The 20,427-nt window shown below is 55.2% G+C and overlaps 1 protein-coding gene across 1 annotated transcript in view; it reads right to left on the reverse strand.

The window, feature by feature from the left end:
• Positions 1–81: 81 nt before the first annotated feature.
• The window catches only part of CPAMD8 (C3 and PZP like alpha-2-macroglobulin domain containing 8), a 99,532-nt gene continuing 79,186 nt past the window's right edge, over positions 82–20,427 (reverse strand). Inside the window, exons 28-42 of the mRNA XM_027084581.1 lie at positions 16,605–16,761; positions 16,401–16,475; positions 12,660–12,825; positions 10,919–11,005; positions 10,691–10,827; positions 10,141–10,296; positions 9,966–10,028; positions 9,058–9,239; positions 7,209–7,296; positions 6,342–6,416; positions 5,544–5,649; positions 5,345–5,455; positions 3,875–4,084; positions 3,440–3,557; positions 82–1,083 (exon numbers count right to left, since the gene is read on the reverse strand). Coding sequence (XP_026940382.1) covers positions 1,053–1,083; positions 3,440–3,557; positions 3,875–4,084; positions 5,345–5,455; positions 5,544–5,649; positions 6,342–6,416; positions 7,209–7,296; positions 9,058–9,239; positions 9,966–10,028; positions 10,141–10,296; positions 10,691–10,827; positions 10,919–11,005; positions 12,660–12,825; positions 16,401–16,475; positions 16,605–16,761 — 1,762 coding nt within the window. The 3' untranslated portion in view covers positions 82–1,052. The remainder of the gene's footprint in view (positions 1,084–3,439; positions 3,558–3,874; positions 4,085–5,344; positions 5,456–5,543; positions 5,650–6,341; positions 6,417–7,208; positions 7,297–9,057; positions 9,240–9,965; positions 10,029–10,140; positions 10,297–10,690; positions 10,828–10,918; positions 11,006–12,659; positions 12,826–16,400; positions 16,476–16,604; positions 16,762–20,427) is intronic.

Below are 20,427 nucleotides of genomic sequence, written 5' to 3' on the forward strand. Positions count from 1 at the left end.
GCCGGAAGGGAGCTGGGCTCCAGCGCTTAGAGCTGCCTCTCAGCCTCCCCTGCCCGCAGGAGGCCCAAGTCTGTCAGGGACTCTATGGAAATGAGCTTTTATTACACCAGCAGCCTCTATGGCAAGTGGCAACAGGGCCTCGGCAAGGGTGCAGTAACCTTGCAGGATGGCAGGGGTCAGGAGCGTGGAAAGTGGCCGGTGCTGCACGACGGGGACCCACAGGCTGGGCAGCCCCCTCAGGGTCTCCGTGCTGTCCAGAGATGAGCAGTGTCGGCTGAAATAAATTACCACCGTGGAGGCGGAAGACAGGAGAATGCAGGAGAAGGCATGGAGAGCCGGGAGGCAGGTCTGAGCACACGGCTTCGGTAGGTCCAGAGCTGGGACACCCTCCCAGGCTGCTAGGAGCGGGACAATCTTCCAGGCGGGGCATTGGAAGATCAGGGGTTCACAGGTCGAGGTCAGGAAGTGGGCAGATGAAGGGGCATCTGTCTGGAGCCCAGGACTTTCTCTGCAGAGAAAGTGGTGGTGCTGTCGAGGCTAAACATTCAGGGACCCCTGGGTTGAGGCAGGGGTGCGGGGACTGTGACAGTTCTGGGACAACTTGGGGTTTGGGTCCGGGGTTCAGCAGCCCAGGCAGTCATTATGCAGAAAAGCAGCCTTGTTCGTTTCTAAGTTGCCGACGCTACGTCCTTGACTTGGCCAGAGTCGTGCTCCCTCAGAAAACAGGTCTTTGGCTACGAGTCCTTCCCAGAAATGTCCCTCCTCTGGGGAGCAGAACGTCAGGCTGTGGGAGCTGCTCTGGCCACCCAGCCCAAGGCTGTAGGGTGGGGTGACTTGTGCTCCAGCTGCAGCTGGCGGGGAGGGGGGCACCTCCAGCCACCTCGCTGACCATCCTTCCTGTTGAGGTGGGGACTGGGCCCCCAGGAGGCCCACCGTCGTCTCTGATGGTCTGTTTATCGGGTTCGTTTGGAAGCAGGGGTCACCCGGGCAGGGTCCAGCGGCCCCCAGACAGTCAAGTCTCCTGTCAGCGACCCTCTTCCGGTGGGGCGAAATCACAGCCAGATCACGCCTTCCTGCTCGGAGCTTTAGGAAGAGAAGCCACTCTGACTGATGGGGAGAGAAGCCGAAAAATGCCTGTGGGCTGCCACGCCTGGCAGGGGCGGGACTGCGGACTACTCCCTAAACCCGCCTCCAAGTGGCTCGGCCTGGCTGCCTCCGCCCACTGAGACATGAGCGCCCCACCTGGAGCCGGGGTTGGGGGGACACGGTCCAGCAGGGCCCCTCAGGACCCCGCCCATCCCCACCAGGCCACAGTGATGGGATGGGGCCTTCACTTCTGGTAAGAATGAGCACAGCATGCAAGGGACCACTGACCAAATAGAAGACTTATCTGTGGAACTCAATCAGCTATGAAAAGGGAGGAACTACTGATACAACACCATGGATGGACAGCAAGGGAACTCTGTTGAGTGAGAAAAAGCCAATCTCAAAAGGTTACATACCCCACCATTCTGTTTACAAAGCATCCCTGAAATGGCAAAAGTATAGAGCAGGAGAACAAATGAATGGTTGCGGGGGGGGGGGGGGGGGGGGGGAAATCGGGGGGGGGGTGGCTATAAACCTGCAACTAAAGGGATCCTTGAGGTGATGGGCTGTCCTGTATCTTGACTGTGGTCATGATTACACAAATCTACACGTGGGGGAAAATTGCAGACTCAATTGCAAATGAGTGCATGTAAAAGTGGTGAAATAGGAGTAAGACGGGTAGATTGCATTGATGTCAATTTCCTGGTGTTATACTGTAACTTGAGTTCTGGGAGATGTTACCACTGGGGGGAACTGGATGAAGGGCACCTAAGATCTTTCTGGTATTTCTTCCAACTGCGTGTGAACCTATGGTACCTCAAATTTAGAAGTTTAATAAAAATCTTCCCCTGCAAAAGGAAAATAAAAGCAGACCTCTCTCAGAAGACACTGGACAGGGTGGGCAACACTTGGGTGACTTTAAAGTTATACATATGATAATTATTAGCATGAGAGATGGGAGGGGACAACACATGGACAGAAATGACTTCAGAGTTGCTACATTTTGCTGAAGGTGGTTACAATACTCCCACCAAGTAGACTGTGAAAAATTTAAAGATGAATAGTCTTATCCCCAGAGTTACCGCTAAAAAAATAATGCTAAAACAACAATAACTGAATCAAAATGCAATTCTAAAAGATATTCAAAAGAGGGCATGGAAAGAGAAACACAGGGGGGCAAAACAAAATTAGTGCAACAGTAACCCTAAACCCAGCCCTATCGATAATTATATTATATGCATGTGAACTAAACCCAGTGCCTGGTGCAAGATGACGCACCCCTAAATCTCTGGGACTCTGGTTGGTGCTGGGAAAAACTTTCCTACTGGGTTTGCTGAGTGGGGATGTAAACCAGCCTTTGCCACCAGCATGGGGTGGAGAGACCCTTGCCACCCAGGAAGGCAGGGCTCTGAGGCCCGCCAGTGCAGCCAGCCTCCAGGACCTGGCACTTACCTGAGCTGATAGATCAACCTGTTGTTTAAACCTCTTGAGTTGAGTTTGTTCAACCCAAAAGATTTGCCTCGTCCAGGAAGTCTGCCCAGCAGCCCCTTCCCAGCCTCACCCCACAGGGCTCTCTGGTCTCCTGACCATTTCCTCCATCCTTCCTTCAGGGGAGACAAAGATTCTCTACCTAACCAAACTCCACCCGGGCTCTTCTGAGCTCTTTTTCACTTCGGTCTCAAATTCTAGGCTTCCATGTTCATCTCAGCACTGCCCAACTGTAGCAAGAATCTGCTAATATGTCAGTTTAGCCAGAAACCTCCACCTCCACCGTACTGATCACCCTTGATATCTGATTGGGTTCCTCGTCCTCCACCATCCACCCCCTGCCCCCTGTAATTTCTCATCACCCTGGCCTACCTTCAGCAACAATCAGGTGCAGTCGGTTTAGCTAGAATATCCGCCCTTCACTCCTGATGTTTCCTCCTAGTAACTTGCCATCCACTGACTGCCACCCCCCACTCCTTGGCTATAAATTCCCACTTTTTCTTCTTTTATTATTAGGAGTTAGTTACAATCTCTATCCCCACTGCAAGACTCCATAGTGCTCCCCCTTGAAAAATATATTCCTTGCGTCATGAATAATTTCTTCTTTAACAGGGGTCCCAGGCCCAGGGGGTCTCAGGGACAGGTCTGTCCTGGGGTCCACTCCTTGGGAGGGTTCACTAAGCTCACGCTACACATATAGGCTGCTCTTCTATGTGTGCCTGGGTGGATGGGGGTCAAGGGAGAACAGATCCCCCACCTCATCCCCTGAAACCCTATAGCAGGCTGACCCCTCCATCAGTCACTCCCACTCCCTGCCAGGTTCCAGGGCCAGTGGAGGGAAGTTGGGGGCGGGCCCAGCTCTCACCTGTCCTCTGCTTCCCCGTCCAAGTCCACCACCTCATGGCCGGCTGCCACGTGCCCCGCGTCCAGGGGACCCAGGTCATAGTCGTAGCTGTACAAAGCAGAGGCTGGTGTCGGCTGCTCTGGAAGGAAGGAGGACTGAGTCGGTAGGGAAGGCACTGGAGGGAGAGGATCTGGATGACCAACAGCCCAGGGGGCCTGAGGGGAGGAGATCTGTGGCCCAGAGCAACAGATAGGAGGTGAGGTCACAAGGTGGGGAAGCGGACACAGAAATCAGAGACGAGGAGATGCAGGAAAGCACAAAGTTGGGGTGGGGCTGGGGAGAGACTGACCAAGACTGAGGAGATGCAAAGGGACCCAGATGCAAAGAGAAGAAGATGGAGCGATACATTCTGGGACAAGGTGGGATCCCCGAGGCGGGGCGTGGGTGGATCCTCACCAAGGGCACAGCGGCCAGGGGGCGCGGGCTCCAATCTCACACGTTCGCGGCAGGCAGCCTCCTGGAGGTGGCAGGTGCTGGCATAGACGACGCCGTCGGAGCCACATACCGGGTCCCTGCTGGTGGTGCAGTCGCGCGCGCAGCCGCAGCGCGTGATCTTCGTCCCCTCCTCCGGGATGGCAGCGGGACCTGCCTCGCCAGGGGACCAGCCTGGCGGGCGAGGCGAAATGGGCAGGCCCCGGGAACTCCACCCCCCAACTTGATCCCTGCCTCCACCTGGGCCTGGGGTTGGGGAGAAGTCCCTGGGGTCCGGACCACACTCCACAGCGTGGAGACAGTTCCTAGGAAGCCCTGACCTGGTAGAATTTCACGCAAGTATTTGCCTAGTGTTTACCAAAATAAAATTTAAAAAGAAAACTTTTATGTTCATTGCAGCTCTACTTACAATAGCCAGGGCATGGAAGCAACCTACGTGTCCATCGACAGATGAATGAATAAAGAAGATGTGGCACATATATACAATGGAATATTACTCAGCCATAAAAAGAAACGAAATTGAGTTATCTATAGTGAGGTGGATGGATCTGGAGTCTGTCATACAGAGTGACGTAAGTCAGAGAAGAACAAATACCATATGCTAACACATATATATGGAATCTAAAAAAAAAAAATTGATTCTGAAGAACCTAGGGGCAGGACAGGAATAAAGACACAGACCTACTAGAGAATGGACTTGAGGATATGGGGAGGGGGAAGGGTAAGCTGGGACGAAGTGAGAGAGTGGCATGGACATATATACACTACCAAATGTAAAACGGATTACTAGTGGGAAGCAGCCACATAGCACAGGGAGATCAGCTCGGTGCTTTGTGACCACCTAGATGGGTGGGTTAGGGAGGGTGGGAGGGAGATGCAAGAGGGAGGAGACATGGGGATATATGTATACGTACAGCTGATTCATTTTATTATATAGCAGAAACTAACACACCATTGTAAAGCAACTATACTCCAATAAAGATGTTAATAAATAAATAAATAAGAAAAAGAAAACTTTTAAAAGCAATCTAAACTCATTTCAAGAAGTCTGGAAAATAAAGAAAAAGGTCCCGAGGGACCCTCTAGCCCGTCCTGCGTCCTTCTCTGTGGCCGATTGGGGCTCCCGGCCTGGGTCCCAACACCCTTCGGCTTGTGCGGAAGCGGAGGCAAGGGCTCTCCTTTGGGCCGCCCGCTTCTACACCCGCCCCCTCATACCCCCCTAGGCCCCGCCCCTCCTCACTGCCCACCCCCCGCGCCCCGCTAAGCCCCGCCTCCTTCTCACTGCCTGCCCACTCTGCTCAACCCCAAGCCCCTCCGCTCAGGCAGCGCGCCCTTGACCGTGCCGGGTCCTCCTGCCTTTACGACGCCCTCCTCTGCCGCGGGTGGGGTCGGGGTGGCGGGTGGTCGGAAGGGGCAATGGCCCCGCGCACTTACCGGGGCCCTGGGCCAAGGAACGCTCCACCTCGTTGCACGCAGGCCCAGCGCACAGCTCCCGGGCGAGGGGACTGCGCGAGCTGACGTTGTAGAAGCGAGTGGCCTCGAAGGCTGCGGGACCAGGGGAGAAGGGTGACCAAGTGATGGATGACAGGGTGAGGGACTGAGCTAGAGTTGTGCGTGTTGGGCGCGGACCTACCAGGCTCGTAGTAGTCGTACACGGAGATGGGCAGCGCCGACGTCCTGCCCACGACGTGCTGGCGGAGCGCCCGGAACCTCACGCACGTCAAACACTCGCTGGGGATCTGCGGGGGCAGCGGGCAGGCTCAGGCTCGGCCGGGGCCACTAGGGCCAGAGACTGAGCTCCGGCCTCTGTGCTCTGTGACGCCGCAAAATGTGGGCCCAGAACTGGCTGATTTCGGGATGCCCAGGAGGCGTGAAACAGAAACGTGATCCCATTTTAATTTTGTGGGTCCTTCCATCCCACTTGGGAAAAACATCTCAGCTGGTCTTTCATCCCCCACTCCCGCCATGGCAGGTGCCCTCCCTCCTTGTGTGTGTGTGTGTGTGTGTGTGTGTGTGTGTGTGTGTGTGTGGACATTGACAAACTTGTGCAACAATTATCCATCTGCAGAATATTTCCATCACCTCAAAAGGAAACCCTATCCCCATTTGCACTCCCCATCCCCCCAACTCCTGGCAACCACCGATCTGCTTTCTGTCTCTTCACTCCGCATGTTTTTGAGGTTCAAACCATCACTGCTTCATTCCTTTTGATGCCCGAATACTATTCCATACCCCTCCCAACTTTCTGCACCAAAGCAAGCTGGCTAGGGCACAGGGCAGGCAGCCGTGCCAACTCCGCCTGAGTTGCCTCTCCCAGTTTCTTTTTCTTGGTATGAGATCATTGCAGGAACCACACCGGGCCATGGCAGCTGTGCCCTCGCCAATGTGGCTGCCGTGGAGGCCTCCACCCACCACCCCCGGCCAGCAGTACCTCATCAAAGTAGAAGAGTACTCTGCGACCAGCCACCTCGTACCTCTTCAGTGCCACGTGCTTGTCGAGGAGCAGCTGGCGGGGAAGCCAGAGGTCAGGGTCTGCCCGGCCCTTCAGACCCCAATGCTCTCTTCCTCCCCGATCTCCAAGGGCCCAAGGTGGGCTGGACCCGTGAAGACCCAAGGCCCTGGAGGCTGAGGAGTTTGCCCACGGTCATCCAGCAAGTCCCCGTGGGCCAGGCCAGGGGGTGGAGGTCAGCACCCAGGAGAGGGCATTCAAGGCTGGTTACCACTGTCCCGAGTGCCTGCTTCCCCTTCCCTGCCTGCAGTCTCCCCTGAGCGAGCCTCAGTCCCGGGCCGGGCCTCCCTGTGGCCCCCTAGGCGCCCACAGAGCCCTGCCACCTGCTCCTGCCTCACCTGCACCATTCAAACTCCCTCCGCCAGGACAGGCCCTACTTTCCTGTCCCTCCCCACACTGCAGACATCCTCAGGTAAGGCTGCTCTGCCCACTTTGTGACCCTCTTCCCCTCCCCCCCCCAAAAAAAGGGGGCCGGTCTCTCTTTAAGTTGAGGATGGTGGCAAATCTCTCCCTGGTATCCCAGATCATCCCCAAAGTGCGGGCAGGTTCGTTGAACCCTTCCTCTGCCACATGGATAACAGCACAGGTGGCCCACTGAATGACACCTACTGGGAAAGCTCCCACCCCTCCCCACCTGCCCCTCAGCAGATGGCCAGCCCCCAAACACCAACTTTGCCCAGAAAGACAAAAAAACAAAAACCTATTTTATGAAGGGCTGGGAATTTGCAACCTGGGCAGGGCCACCAGCCAGAGACCTGAGCCGAGCCCTGCCCACCAGTGCTACCTCACCTGCTCCAGGCTCTCAATGTCCGCCCGGAACCCTGACAGCAGGGGCACCTCCAGGACCGCCATGTTGGAGGAGCCTGCATGCAGCCACCTTCCGATGAGGGGAGAGAGAGAGAGGCCCTTAAACTCAAGCCCCGCAGTGGAATTCATGGACCCCTCTGTCCCCACAACCCCCGAGCCTGCCTGGCTGGCAGCCCATCTGCACAAACACCCTTGGCTGGGTCGGTGGTCAGCCCATTTCACAGCTAAGACACTGAGACCATAAAGAAAAGGCCTTGCCGAGGGTTCTGGGCCTGACCCAGGTCTATCAACGCTGGGCTGTGTTCTGACCCGAACTCCATGCTGTGCCCCCAGTGTGAGAAGCTGCTCCACGGGGCCGAGGGAGTCCAGGCCACTGGGGGAGACCCGGTCACTCTCCAGTGCCAGCCCTCAGTTTCCTCTTCTGTGACATGGCGGGTGGGTAAATATGGCCTCTGGGGCTTGCTATGTGCCAGGCTCTCCCTGTGCTGGGTGCTGGTGACAGGGAGGCTGACACTGAGTGAGGAACCTGCAGACTGTGTCCCAAGGGGACAGGGTGGTCACAGCTCCTGGGGCAGGCGGGGGAGGCTTCCTGCGGGGGAGGCTTCCTGCAGTGGTGAGGCCTGAGAGACGCTATATCCGGGTGGCACACGGTGGGGTTTTTTTTCTTAACGCATCTGAGGGAGGAACAGAGATGCCCCAGCAGGCCTGCCGGGACCAGACAGTTGGGCCAGTCCAGCTGCTTCTCGCTCCCCCGCCTGATTAGATGGTGATCACAGCCGTGCTTAGTGGAACCATCCTGAGTCTCACTGTGGAGCAGGAAACACAGCTGGAGGTTTGGGAAGCCACTCACCCAGGGCTCCCAGGCTTGGACCAAGTTGTGCTTGTTCTTCAGAACTTCCTAAGATGGGAGCCTTGGACATGTGAGGGCTGAGGGTCAAGGTTAAAGAAGGTGTCTGGGCAGCTCTGATGGGCTTCAGGTGCCATAGCTTGCAACCACCTTTGGGGTCCCCCATCATTGCCATGGTAATGAGCAGCCTTCGTGGGCAGCTGCATGCGCCCACCACCGAGGACCCTCTGTGGTCTGGTCCCAGGGTCACACCTGGGGCTGGTGGGTCGCACAGGGGCCACAGCCATCCCACCCAGCCCCACCTGTCACTGTGGTCTGCTGCACCCATTCAGAAGCACTTCCATTTCTTTCATTTCAAAAATCATTTGGAGTGTAAGCTTCTGATTGCAAAGGCATCCATTTCGAAGACATCCATCTTGAATAAAGATACTGGCAGCCGTATGACACAACTACTAGCCAAACAACCAGAAGAGGAATCAGGCTGCCCCCACCCACAAAGGTCCCTCTTTCAGGAAGCCCTGGGTAACCTAGATGATGGACCACTTGGGTCACCCTGCCTTCCCCTTCCAGCACCCTAATTCCTGCTCTTATATTTTAAATTCGCCAATAAAAAGTGAATCCACAAAAATGTAGGCAACCCCCCCTTGGACCCCAATATAGGCAGAACCTCAGGTCCGTGCCTTCTCTCTGTCTCTCTACCTGTGACCTCGCTGTGTGACCCTCGGGAGGGTCAGGTACCCTCCAGGACCTGTGAGTAAGAAATCTTGTTCTTCCAAGGTCCCTGATGGGTGTTGCTGACGTGTGTCTTGCGATCAGACTAAGGACCACGAGGGCTGGTCCAGCCACAACTTTGGTGAAATGTCTGTGGGGCTCCCACAAGTAGTACAGGCCCAGATGAATGCCCGAGGCGTTCTTAGCCGAGAGCGTCACTATATAAAATGCCGTCCAGGTGGCGGTGCCAGCCAGCGGGGCAGGAGGCCTTACCTGGCGCACACCTCCAGTGTCACCGGGTACTCCTGCTGATGCTGGTCAGCTGCTGGGTCGTCATCGTCAGCCGAGGAGGCAGGCGCAGGGGGCCGCCGCTCGGCCTCGGGCTCCTGGAGGTTGACAAGCAGCTGGAAGGACGGCTTGGCCACTGGGTCTGGCACGTTGTAGGTAACATCGATCTGGGGGGTGGGTGGGAGGACAGAGGCTGAGGGGACAGGGGAGTGGGGAGGGGAGAGGCAAGGGCAGGACAAGGTGGGGGACAGCCAGAACGACGACAACGGTGACATCAACAACAGCTCTGGGCACTACAGTCATTCCATTTCGCCCTGATGGTGTAGGTACGACCATCACCCCATTTTTCCACATTTCAAGCCCAGGTCTGTCTGCCTCTCAGGCTCCCTCCCCTATCCACTGTGTTGTCTGGGCTCCCACCTTCCAGACGGAGAAGCTGAGAATGCGAGGGTCTCCTGGCAGACTTGCCCTCTGACCGCTGGCCAGAGCCTAGGAGGCCAGCCTGTCTCCACCCAGAGTGTGACTAAATCCTGAGCCTGGTGGCTGAGGGGTCGTGGGGAGCGCCAGGCTGGCCATCTCCATTCAGGCCTTGGCAGGGAGAATAACAAGTCCCACCATGGGGGGTGAAGGGAGGGGTATGCTTAAGGTCAGAGACCACCGGAACGGGGATCAGATGGAGTTTCTGGGGCGACTCCATTCTCAAGGGGACACACTGCCGTCTGCCTTGGGTCCTGCCTTGGGCAGAGTGGATGGCATTTCAGGGGGCTGACAGGCTGCCCTGGGGTGGCTCTCACACCCACATCCACCCCACTCAACCTGGCCCAACACTGAGCTCCCTCCTGCCCGCCCCTCCAGGGGCGCCCTGGAAGCGCCCCCTCTCCCCGCAGCCTCACCTGCATCAGGCAGCAGCCTTCGCCCTTGGCGCTCACAAACAGCCCCGTGGGGAGGCTGGGGATCTGGGGAGAGAAGATGCCGTGGTTTCCCCCGCAGACCCACGTGGACAGACAGGCAGCAGGGACGGGCCGCCGTCGCTGCCCACCCCCCAACCCTGGTCCCGGGAGCACGCACCGCCGCCATCTGTAGAAGCTTCTGGTTGGCCCTGTGCAGCTCGAAGGTCTCCTGGTAGTCCAAGTTGGTGGAGGCCAGGGAGACGGTGAGGTTGATGCCGCCCGCGTAAGACAAGATGGCATACTCTGCCAAGGCCTGCAGAGCCACGCAGGTGTCCTAGGGACAGAGCAGGAGGCTGGGGTCAGCTCCAGGAGCAGGGCCGGCCCACGCTGCGGGTGCCACGGACCCTCTCTGGATACCAGCGACCCGTGAGGCTGGCACAGAGCACTGGGTGTCCGGTGTAGATACCCACAGGGCTGGGGGCCCCAGGCAGTTGGGGAGCATCTCCATGGAGGCAGGGGCTGGGTCCCTGTCCCAGAGCCAGGCACATCTGTCCCTCAGCCCCATCCTCCTGCCCTCTCTTGGACATCATGCCCCCAGGGGCTGCGGGTAAGGAGCCGTCCTGAGACTTGAAGCAGCCAGTGGCTTCCTACCTGGCTCTTGAGTCCCAAGCCTAGGCCACAGTAACCCCGCTCAGACCCGAGCCCCTCTTTTGGCCTTCCTGGCTCACCTGAGTGGAGGAGAAGCCCCCGAGGGCATTCCGCTGCTGGGATAGCCACTTCACCACAGGCAGGGCAGTGGCCACATCTCCCAGGAGGGTGTAGGTCAGCAGGGCATAGGCTGTCATTTCCACCTCGGCCGAGACCACTGCAACGGAAGAGGCCAGCTGGGGCCCTTTTGACACTGGGACCCAGGACCCGGTGCCCACAGCAGGCACCGCAGGTGGGGTGGCCAGTACCTGTCTGATAGACCCCGTCACTGAAGCTCAGGAACGCATCCTTGTCCACATCCCGGGAACCCGTCAGGCTCCAGTGGGTCACCCCATCTGTAAGGCCAGAACAGGTCAGGGGCCACAACCCCTGTTGGCACTCAGCCTGGCAACCCATGCTGAGTGTCAGCGCATGTGGTCTCAAGAACAGACATCAGGGGGCTGGGCCCCAGGGCAGGAGGGTACCAGGGGAAGATGGCTGGGACAGGAAGGGTCTTGGGGCTACATCTCACATCTGCAGCTACAGCGACAAACCCAGCCCCTCCTGCACCGTTGGCAGACATCACCAATCCCTGGCTGCTTTTCTGTACCCCGGCAGACATCACTAATCAATGGCCTCCCTCCTGGCTGGAGCCCTGAGGCAGGCCCCAGTCTACCCCACTTGGGGACCAGGAAGCCACTCCGTACTTGCAAAGGCTCCAAAGATTCTGAGCTCATGTGTGGTATAAAAAGCCCTCAAACCACTGAGAAATCAGCACTCCCTGCCTCAGATCTTGAGCAGTTAGTCCTAAATTGACACCGTCATCCAACTGGATGGTTTTAGAATTTTGCTTTTTAAGTTTTTTTTTTTTCTTCTTCTTCTTAAGCAGTGAAAGCAATTCTTCAGGTGACATCTTAAGCAGAGAAGCTGGATGGAATACCAGCGCAGCTCCTGGGAAAGCCCAGGGGCTGGGGGGAAGGAGACTGAGTTGGGGGACCTCTGAGAAGTCACAGCTCAGTGACTGGGGCTCCCCAAACACAATGAGGAGTCATTTTGTAGATGGGAGACTGACACTCCAAGATGGAAAAGGCTTTCCGAGGTTCACCCAGTGATGGGGGGCAGGGTGGGAGCCGGCTGCAGCCCTCCCCTGCCTCCCAGCACCCTGCCCAGGAATGGTTTCCAGGAAGCCTGGGGGATCCTCTACCGGGGATCTCCGAGCACTGTTTTCCCTGGTGGGGGCGGGGTGGCATCCCCTACTTCACAGGGGAGGAAAATGATGCTCAAGCTCAAGCCACTTCATCAAATGAAGCCACTGGCAGATGCGATAATAAACGAGGGACTTCCCGGGTGGCCCAGTGGTTAAGAATCCGCCTGCCAATGAAGGGGACACGGGTTCGATGCCTGGTCCGGGAAGATCCCACATGCCGCAGAGCAACTAAGCCCGTGCGCCACAACTACTGAGCCTGCGTTCTAGAGCCCGCGAGCCACAACTACTGAGGCCCGTACGCCTAGAGCCCGTGCTCTGCAACAAGGGAAGCCACCGCAACGAGGAGCCGGCGCCCCGCAACGAAGAGTAGCCCCTGCTCACCGCAACTAGAGAAAGCCCGTGTGCAGTAACGAAGACCCAACGCAGCCAAAAATAAAATAAAATAATTTAAAAAATAAATTTATAAAAAAACAGGGCTTCCCTGGTGGCGCAGTGGTTGAGAGTCCGCCTGCCAATGCAGGGGACACGGGTTCGTGCCCCAGTTCGGGAAGATCCCACATGCCGCGGAGCGGCTGGGCCCGTGAGCCATGGCCGCTGAGCCTGCACGTCCGGAGCCTGTGCTCCGCAACGGGAGAGGCCACAACAGTGAGAGGCCCGCGTACCACAAAAAAAAAAACAAAAAAAACAGAGTGAGCAAAGGACGCCTCCTTCGTTCCATGCACGTGTTCATGAGCTGTTTACTGGGGCCCTCAGTGGGCTGGCCCCACACCGTGTCCACTGGGATGGCAGGCAGGGGCACCTACCCTGGGTGATGGCCAGGCTGCGGAGCTTTCGCAGAGCGGCAGGGGCTGCAGGGCTGCGGAGCAGAGTCAGCGCGTAGGCGGTCAGGGCACTGCTGTAGGGGTCCGTAGCCAGGGGCGCGCTGGACTCCAGGAAGTGCCTGGCTTTGGCAATGGCACCCCTCTCCTCCTGCGGGGTGCAGCGGGGGTGGGAATTGGAGCCCTGGGAGGCTGCTCTGCCTTCACCCCACCCACCACACTCCCAGAGGTTCTCAGGACATGCCTGGGGCAAGCACTGGATGGCTTGCAGCCCCTCACTTTGTATCCTTCTGGTGCCCCACTGCCTGCAGCCTCAGCTTTCAAAGCCCCATTCCCTTTCTTTTATGTTGGTGCCAGGTTTTCCAAGTGAAGTCTGAACACAACAAATCAATCCAGAGACACTCTGGGGGAAGCAGGCAGACCCCTGGCCGCCCCGCCCCATCCCACTCTATCACTAGGCTGGCTTCTAAGACCCCCAGCTCAGGCCCACCTCATCCTCCAGGCCTAGCTTCAATCGTCACCTCCTCCAGGAAGCCCACCAACCCTCATCATGCTCCTGACCCACAGTGTGAGCGGGTAAAGGACAGAAACCAAGTCCATTGTCCAGTGATGGGCTTAGTTCAGAGAAGCTGCCCAATAATATAGGCTAAATGGAAAAAGGAGGGATTCAAAGCATTCGGGAACTTAGCAAATGAGCAATGGTGCTCCTGTGGGCACCGGTGGAGCCATGGAGTTAAGATAACTCTGCTTTGGTGATTGTTAAGATTGCAGAAGGAATGCTCTCCCAAAGCTTTCCATCTTTAGATCAGGATAAAGCATGGGAACCGCCCTTACGGCATGTCGTTAAGACGTACCATCTCCCTCCCGAGGCATGTATCAGGGATAACAGAGCAAATTAACTGGACCCCAAGCCTGAGCCACATAAGCCCAGAGCCTGGGGTGGGGGTGGCTGGACACTTTTGCAGAGGTAGCACTGATGTCCTTATAAGAAGAGAGGACGAAGAGACACAGAGAGAAGGCCGTGGAAAGACAGGCAGAGATTGGAGTGATGCAGTCACAAGCCAAGGAATGCTGGGAGTTCCCAGAAGGTGAAAGAGGCTAGGAAGCCTCCTCCCCTAGACCTCCAGAGGAGCCATGGCCCCGCCCACACACTGACTTCAGACCTTGGCCTCCAGAACTGCGAGAGAATAAACTCCCATTGTTTAAAGCCACTGTTTGTGGTACTTTGTTACAAATGCCACAGGACACAAGTCCAGGGGCCTTTTTTCAGCCTAAGGCACAGGGGCCTTCATATTCTTGAGTTCAGGAAGAAACACTTGGTTCAGCTCTAGAAAAATCTGATAAGGTCAGAAGGACCTAAATGTCGATTTTACCAAAACAAAAAGCAGAACCAGGGGATGGAGGAGAGACCCACCTTGGGAACGCCAAGGAGCCTGGGTTCCTCAGTCTCAGGTGCAGGCAGGGAGGAGGCACCCACGAGGCCTGCATCCCCGGAATCCCTTGGTCCCGGGCCAACCAAGTTGGTTGGTCTTCCTAGAGGCAGGGTGTATGAGTCTGCTGGGGCTGCGTAACAAAGTACCACAAATTGGGTGGCTTAAAAAAGTAGAAATTTCTTGTCTCGTGGATCTGGAGGCCAGAAGTCCAATATCGAGGTGTTAGCAGGGCTGGTTCCTTCTGAGGGCCGTGAGGAAAGGATCTGTTCCAGGCCTCTCTCTTGGCTTGTAGCTAGCCATCTTCTCCCTTTATCTTCACATCATCTTCCCTCTGTGCTGGTCTCTGTGTCCTAATGTCCCCCTTTTCCAAGGATGCCAGTCATAGTGGATTAGTACCCACTCTAAAGGCTACATTTTAACGTGACTACCTCTTTAAAGGCCCTGTCTCTAAATACTATCACATTCTGAAGTCTTGGGGCTGTTATGTACTGAATGTCTGTGCCTCCCCGTCCCCCTCCCACAAATGTATATGTTAAAGCCCTAACCTCCAATATGATGGTGTTAGGAAGGGGTGCCTTTGGGAGGTGGTTAGGTTTAGATGAGGCCAAGAGGGTGGAACCTCTATAATCAATGAGGCTGGTTATAAGAAGACAAAGAGGGCTTCCCTGGTGGCGCAGTGGTTGAGAGTCTGCCTGCCGATGCAGCGGACACGGGTTCGTGCCCCGGTCCGGGAAGATCCCACATGCCGCAGAGCGGCTGGGCCCATGAGCCATGGCCGCTGAGCCTGCGCGTCCGGAGCCTGTGCTCCGCAATGCGAGAGGCCACAACAGTGAGAGGTCCACTTCAAATAAAAAAAAAAAGAAAGAAAAAAAAAGAAGACAAAGAGACACCAGAGTGATCTCTCTCTCAATCTCTCCCCCAACCCCATCCCACCTCTCTCCATGGTCACACACCAAGAAAAGGCCACGTGAGGACATGGAAAGAAGATGGCTGTCTACAAGCCAGGAAGAGACCCCTCATTAAGAACTGAATCAGAGGGGCTTCCCTGGTGGCGCAGTGGTTGGGAGTCCGCCTGCCAAAGCAGGGGACACGGGTTCGTGCCCCGGTCCGGGAAGATCCCACATACCGCGGAGCGGCTGGGCCCGTGAGCCACAACTACCGAGCCTGCGCGTCTGGAGCCTGTGCTCCGCAACGGGAGAGGCCGCGGCAGTGAGAGGTCCGCGCACCACGATGAAGAGTGGCCCCCGCTCGCCGCCAACTGGAGAAAGCCCTCGCACAGAAACGAAGACCCAACACAGCCAAAAATAAAATATTAAATAAATTAATTAATTTAATTAAAAAAAAAGAACTGAATCAAAAAAAAAAAAAAAAAAAAGAACTAAATCGACCAGAACCTTGACCTTGGACTTTCCAGTCTCTAGAACCATAAGAAATAAATATCTGTTGTTGAAGTCCCTCACTCTGTGGTGTTTTGTGACGGCAGCCTGAGCTGACTATGATGGGGGTTGGGATTTCAGGATATGAATTTTGGGGGCGACACAATTCAGCCCCTTAACACAGGGCAAGCAAGGGTCTCTCTGGGCAAAGCGTGTGGGACGTGGAGGGTCTTAGGTCACACCAAAGCCTAGACACAGTCAAATCGGGAAATTCTGAGAAGTGCCACAATTCACAATTCATCACCAGAAGATTTAGAATTGGCACAGGTGTTAGGAATGGTGGAGTCCCGACCCCAGCGGCTGAGCTCCGTCTAAGCTCTCACTGCAGGGGACATGCCACACCCATCTGGGACAGCCTCCCAGAAGTGACGATGGTCCTTGAGTTCCTTGGGACGTCTAAGCCCTGCTGGGTCTAGTACCGTCCCTGAAGGTTCTAGACTCTTCCCCGCAAAAGCATTCATGAGTCCAACATTATGTATAGGGCTCCCTGAAGCCAGCCCCTGGGTCACTGGCCAGGAACCTGATTGGGCCCAAAATGATTCTCCGATTGGGCCTGGGGGCTGTGGACAGTCCTGGGAGGGCTTGTACTCAGGATACAGCCACCCCTACCCCACTCTCCCACACACGCATGTTCCCCGTGATTACTACTGGAATCTCTCACACCTCTGCTCAGGCCACAAGAAGTTGGATGTTCTGTGACCATTGAAAAGCATGAAAAAGTCTCACTAATGAGCAGAAGGGGGGCATCAAGGAATAAATAGAAGCTGAAGATGGCCAGAAGATGGCCAACCTGGCCTGCAAGGCCAAACTGTCCGCTCGCTCCTCCAGCCGGCACCTCCCGGGCCCCCTGCGCTTACCTCCGAGGCCAGGCCCATCTCCAGGAGCGCTGCCACCACGTAGGCTGTCAGAGGGACTGTGCCGTGGATCCCACCCTGTAAGAAGATTTGTAGTTTCATCCCAAGCCAGAGGGGACAGCCCCCTGCCCCCACTGGGCCCAGACAACATCGGGGAGCAGCCAGGGCAAGGCCAAGACCCCAGGAGGAGGCTGGGAGGCTGCCAACCTGGATGTCCTTGTTCAGAATCCTGCCCACCGCCGGGAAGGAGCCGTCTGCCCGCTGCTGCTGGACAATCCAGCCCTTGGCGGCTGCCAGCTCCTGAGGGTCAATGAAGATAAAGCTGCGCGCCTGGGCGAAGGACTTCAGGACAAAGGCTGTGAGCCTGAAACAGGATGAGGTGGGGGCTGGGAGAGCCATGGGCTGGGGAGTTGCAAAACAGAGTCACCTCCCGTGTGCCCCGCCAGGGACTGTGGCACGCTCCCCACATCATCCAAGACTCTGCTTCCTACTCTGCAAGACAGGAGGGTCCAGCCTGCCCTCGCAGGGCTGTTGTGAGCACTTGATGGAAGTGTGTGGGCACCCAGCAGGACCTGATGATGGAGCCCAGCCTCCCCGTTTGCTCCCTCCCCCCCCAGAAGCACCCGGGTCTGCTCCTTGCCTGGCACTCAAGGCCTTTTTGTGAGCTGGTCCAGTCCCACCACCACCCCCCACCCCCGCCACGTGCAGAAGACCTTCCTTGTTGCTCCTCCATAACCACTCCCCAAGAGATCCCAGGTCTTGCTGAGAGATCCCAGGAAAAACCGGCAACCAGATACACTGGACACTTGGGCTCCTCTATAGCCCTAGCCAGCCACAGCCATGGGCCTTCCAGTCCCCAGACCTGCAAATGGCTTTGGAATGGGCACATGAGGTGATGCTGGGAGCAGCTGCAGCCATTTTGCCACCACGAGGAGAGCAGCTGCTGCGCCAAGGATGCCCACAGGGACCAAGGGAAAGAACCAGGAACCCCAATGGATTGTGGGGCTGCCAGACTGGCCAATCCTGGAGCCTCCCCAGCTCTATGGTATGAGGAGATGTTCAGAATTGCTTTTTCAGCCAGTTTTCTTTTGTTTGCAGCTGAAAACATCCCACTAACCCACTAGCTTCAGTTACTCAGTTACCCAGGCCCTGGATGCACCATGCTCCTACCTCCCTTCTTTATAGGATGAAGTCTTACTTGTCTCTCAGTGTTCAACCCAGGGGTCCCTCCCCAGAGGAAGCCTCCCAGACACCTCCACTCTGTGATGGACATGCTGCCTCTGGACCCCCAGGCCCTCCCTCTGTGTCATTGTTTTCTATCTGTATCTCTGCAGCCTGCCCCTTGTCCACCCCATCCCCCAGCCCAACTGTTGCTAGCGCACCCTGAATGGGAGACGATGAAGCTGGAGAATGAATGAATGAAAAAAAATGAATTCAGGAGAACCACCAGATGGAAACCAGGGAGCCAAGAGGGACAAACAGCAGAACTATCAGCAGGGGAAACACCCCAACTCAGGACGAAAGAGTAATCCATCCTTTCCAAAATCAAGTGGCTCCCCCACCTGACATGCATCAGGATGGCTACTATGAAACAAAAACCAAACGACACAGAAAACAGCACGTGTCGATGAAGATGCAGAGAAATTGGAACCCTTGTGCACTGCTGGTGGGAACGGACAATGGTACAGCCCCTGTGGAAAACAACATGGCAGTTCCTAAAAAAATTGAACACAGAATTATCATGTGATCCAGCAATTCCACTTCTGGGTATATACCCCAAAGAAATGAAAGCAGAGTCTTAAAGAGAGATCTGTGCGCCCATATCTGTAGCAGCATTATTCACAATGGCCAAACTATGGAAGCAACCCAGTGTCCACTGACAGATGAATGGACAAGCAAAATGTGGTATTGAGGTAGGATGTAGATGGGCCCCTGGGCCCCTCAGCTGGTTTGTCAAGCTGAGGAAACTGCAGCTTGTTTCCCCCGGATATTTCAACGGAAAAGTTAACGGCAGGAGCAGAGGAGAGCTGAGCTCTGCTGGAGTAAAAAGATAAGAGGACCACCTCTTTCATTCTTGAGGTCAAGGAGACCTCCCCAACAGCCCATGCACAAAAAAGCTCCTTTGGGGATCAAAAATGGAGGGAGCACTAACGCATAATCTCTGTTCTGTCAATCTCCCAGAGACCCCCCCTCACTGGAATACATTTTGGCTAAAAGATGCATGTGCATATCAGGCAGGGCCCTGGGTCAGGTCAGATGTGGAAAACCAAGAAAGATGACTGGTGAGAGGAAAACAAAAACCCGGAAAAACTGCCCCCATATAAGTGATTTAAATCATCTCTCTGGTGTACTCGTTAGGGAGGATGCCCGCACTCTTCTCTGGGTGTGTATTTCTGCTTTACAAAGTCTCTTTGTGGAACTGTCTCTCTAAGGAAGACGAGGACCAAGGTCCTCTCACCTGCCGACGCCAGTATATCCACACAATGGAATATCATTCAGCCTCGAAAAGGAAAGAAACTCCGCAAGGTGCTATAACATGGACGAACGTTGAGGACATTATGCTGAGTGGAATAGGCCAATCACACAAGACACTGTATGATTCCACTTATATGAGGCACTTAAGAGTAGTCAGAATCATAGAGACAGAAAGTAGAATGGTGGTTGCCAGGGGCTGGGGGGAAGGGAGAATGGGGTGTTAGCATTTAATAAGTATAGAGTTTCAGATTTACAAGATGAAAAGAGTTATGGGGATGGACGGTGGTGTTGGCTGCTCAACAGTATGAATGTACTTAATACCACTGAACTGTATACTTAAAAATAGTTAAGACAGTAAATTTTCTGCTATTTAATACAGTTAAAAAAAAAAAAAAGAAAATCAAGTGGCTCCAAGCTCTGTTTCTGTGAATCACCAAAACCTGAAATATTAACCTTACAATTATTAACCTTATTAACCTCGTCCTGGCCACTCTCCTTCCAAGATACCTCAAATCCATCCTCTTCCTTCTACCCCCATGGCTCCTGTGTCAGCCAGGCCACCCCATGGCTCCCACTGCTTCCACCAGCCCAGCCCTGCGCCATCACCTACTCTGTATGCAGCAAGTTTGGAAATTCCAAACACTGGGGGGCCAAGATGGAACTTAGTTGCCCCTGTGCTGGGAACTGTGGAATTTCCACATTCTGCTACACTGTTCTCTTTTTCTTTTTCTTTTTCTTTTTTTTTTTGCGGTATGCGGGCCTCTCACTGTTGTGGCCTCTCCCGTTGCGGAGCACAGGCTCCGGACGCACAGGCTCAGCAGCCATGGCTCACGGGCCCAGCCGCTCCACGGCATGTGGGATCTTCCCGGACCGGGGCACGAACCCGTGTCCCCTGCATCGGCAGGCGGACCCCCAACCACTGCGCCACCAGGGAAGCCCCCACTGTTCTCTTTAATTTTCCATCTTAAAACACAAACAGGGATAAACAAACTGTGGTACGTCCATACAACTGAATATTATTCAGCAACAAAAAGAGCTAACAAGCCACGGTATGACCTGAAGGAAATTTAAATGCATATTACAGAGTGAAAGGAGAAATCTGAAAAGGCTGCATACTGAATGATTCCAACTCTATGACATTCTGGAAAAGGCAAAACTATAGAGACAGTAAAAGTCTCAGTGGTTGCCAGAGGCTGGGGGGAGGGAGAGACAAATGTGTAGAGCACAGGGGATTTTTAGGGCAGTGAAGCTATTTTCTATGATACCTTAATTGTCCAAACCCATAGACTATGCAACATGAACCCTAAACTACGGACCTCAGTTAATAATAATGTAGCAATACTGGTCCATCATTTATAACAAATGTATATCACTAATGCAAGACATTAACAGCAGGGGAAACTGTGTGTAGGGGAGAGGGCGTGTATGGGAACTCACTTCTACCTACTTAATTTTTCTATGAAACTAAAACTGTTCTACAAAAATAAACTCTATTAATTAAACACACACAGCCCAGCGTGACTCAGATTACAGCCATGCTTTGTTCTAAGCCCTC

The sequence above is a fragment of the Aethalodelphis obliquidens genome, unplaced genomic scaffold (genome assembly GCF_003676395.1).
Source record: "Aethalodelphis obliquidens isolate GAN/ISIS:26980383/991018 unplaced genomic scaffold, ASM367639v1 scaffold53, whole genome shotgun sequence".
NCBI lineage: Eukaryota > Metazoa > Chordata > Mammalia > Artiodactyla > Delphinidae > Aethalodelphis > Aethalodelphis obliquidens.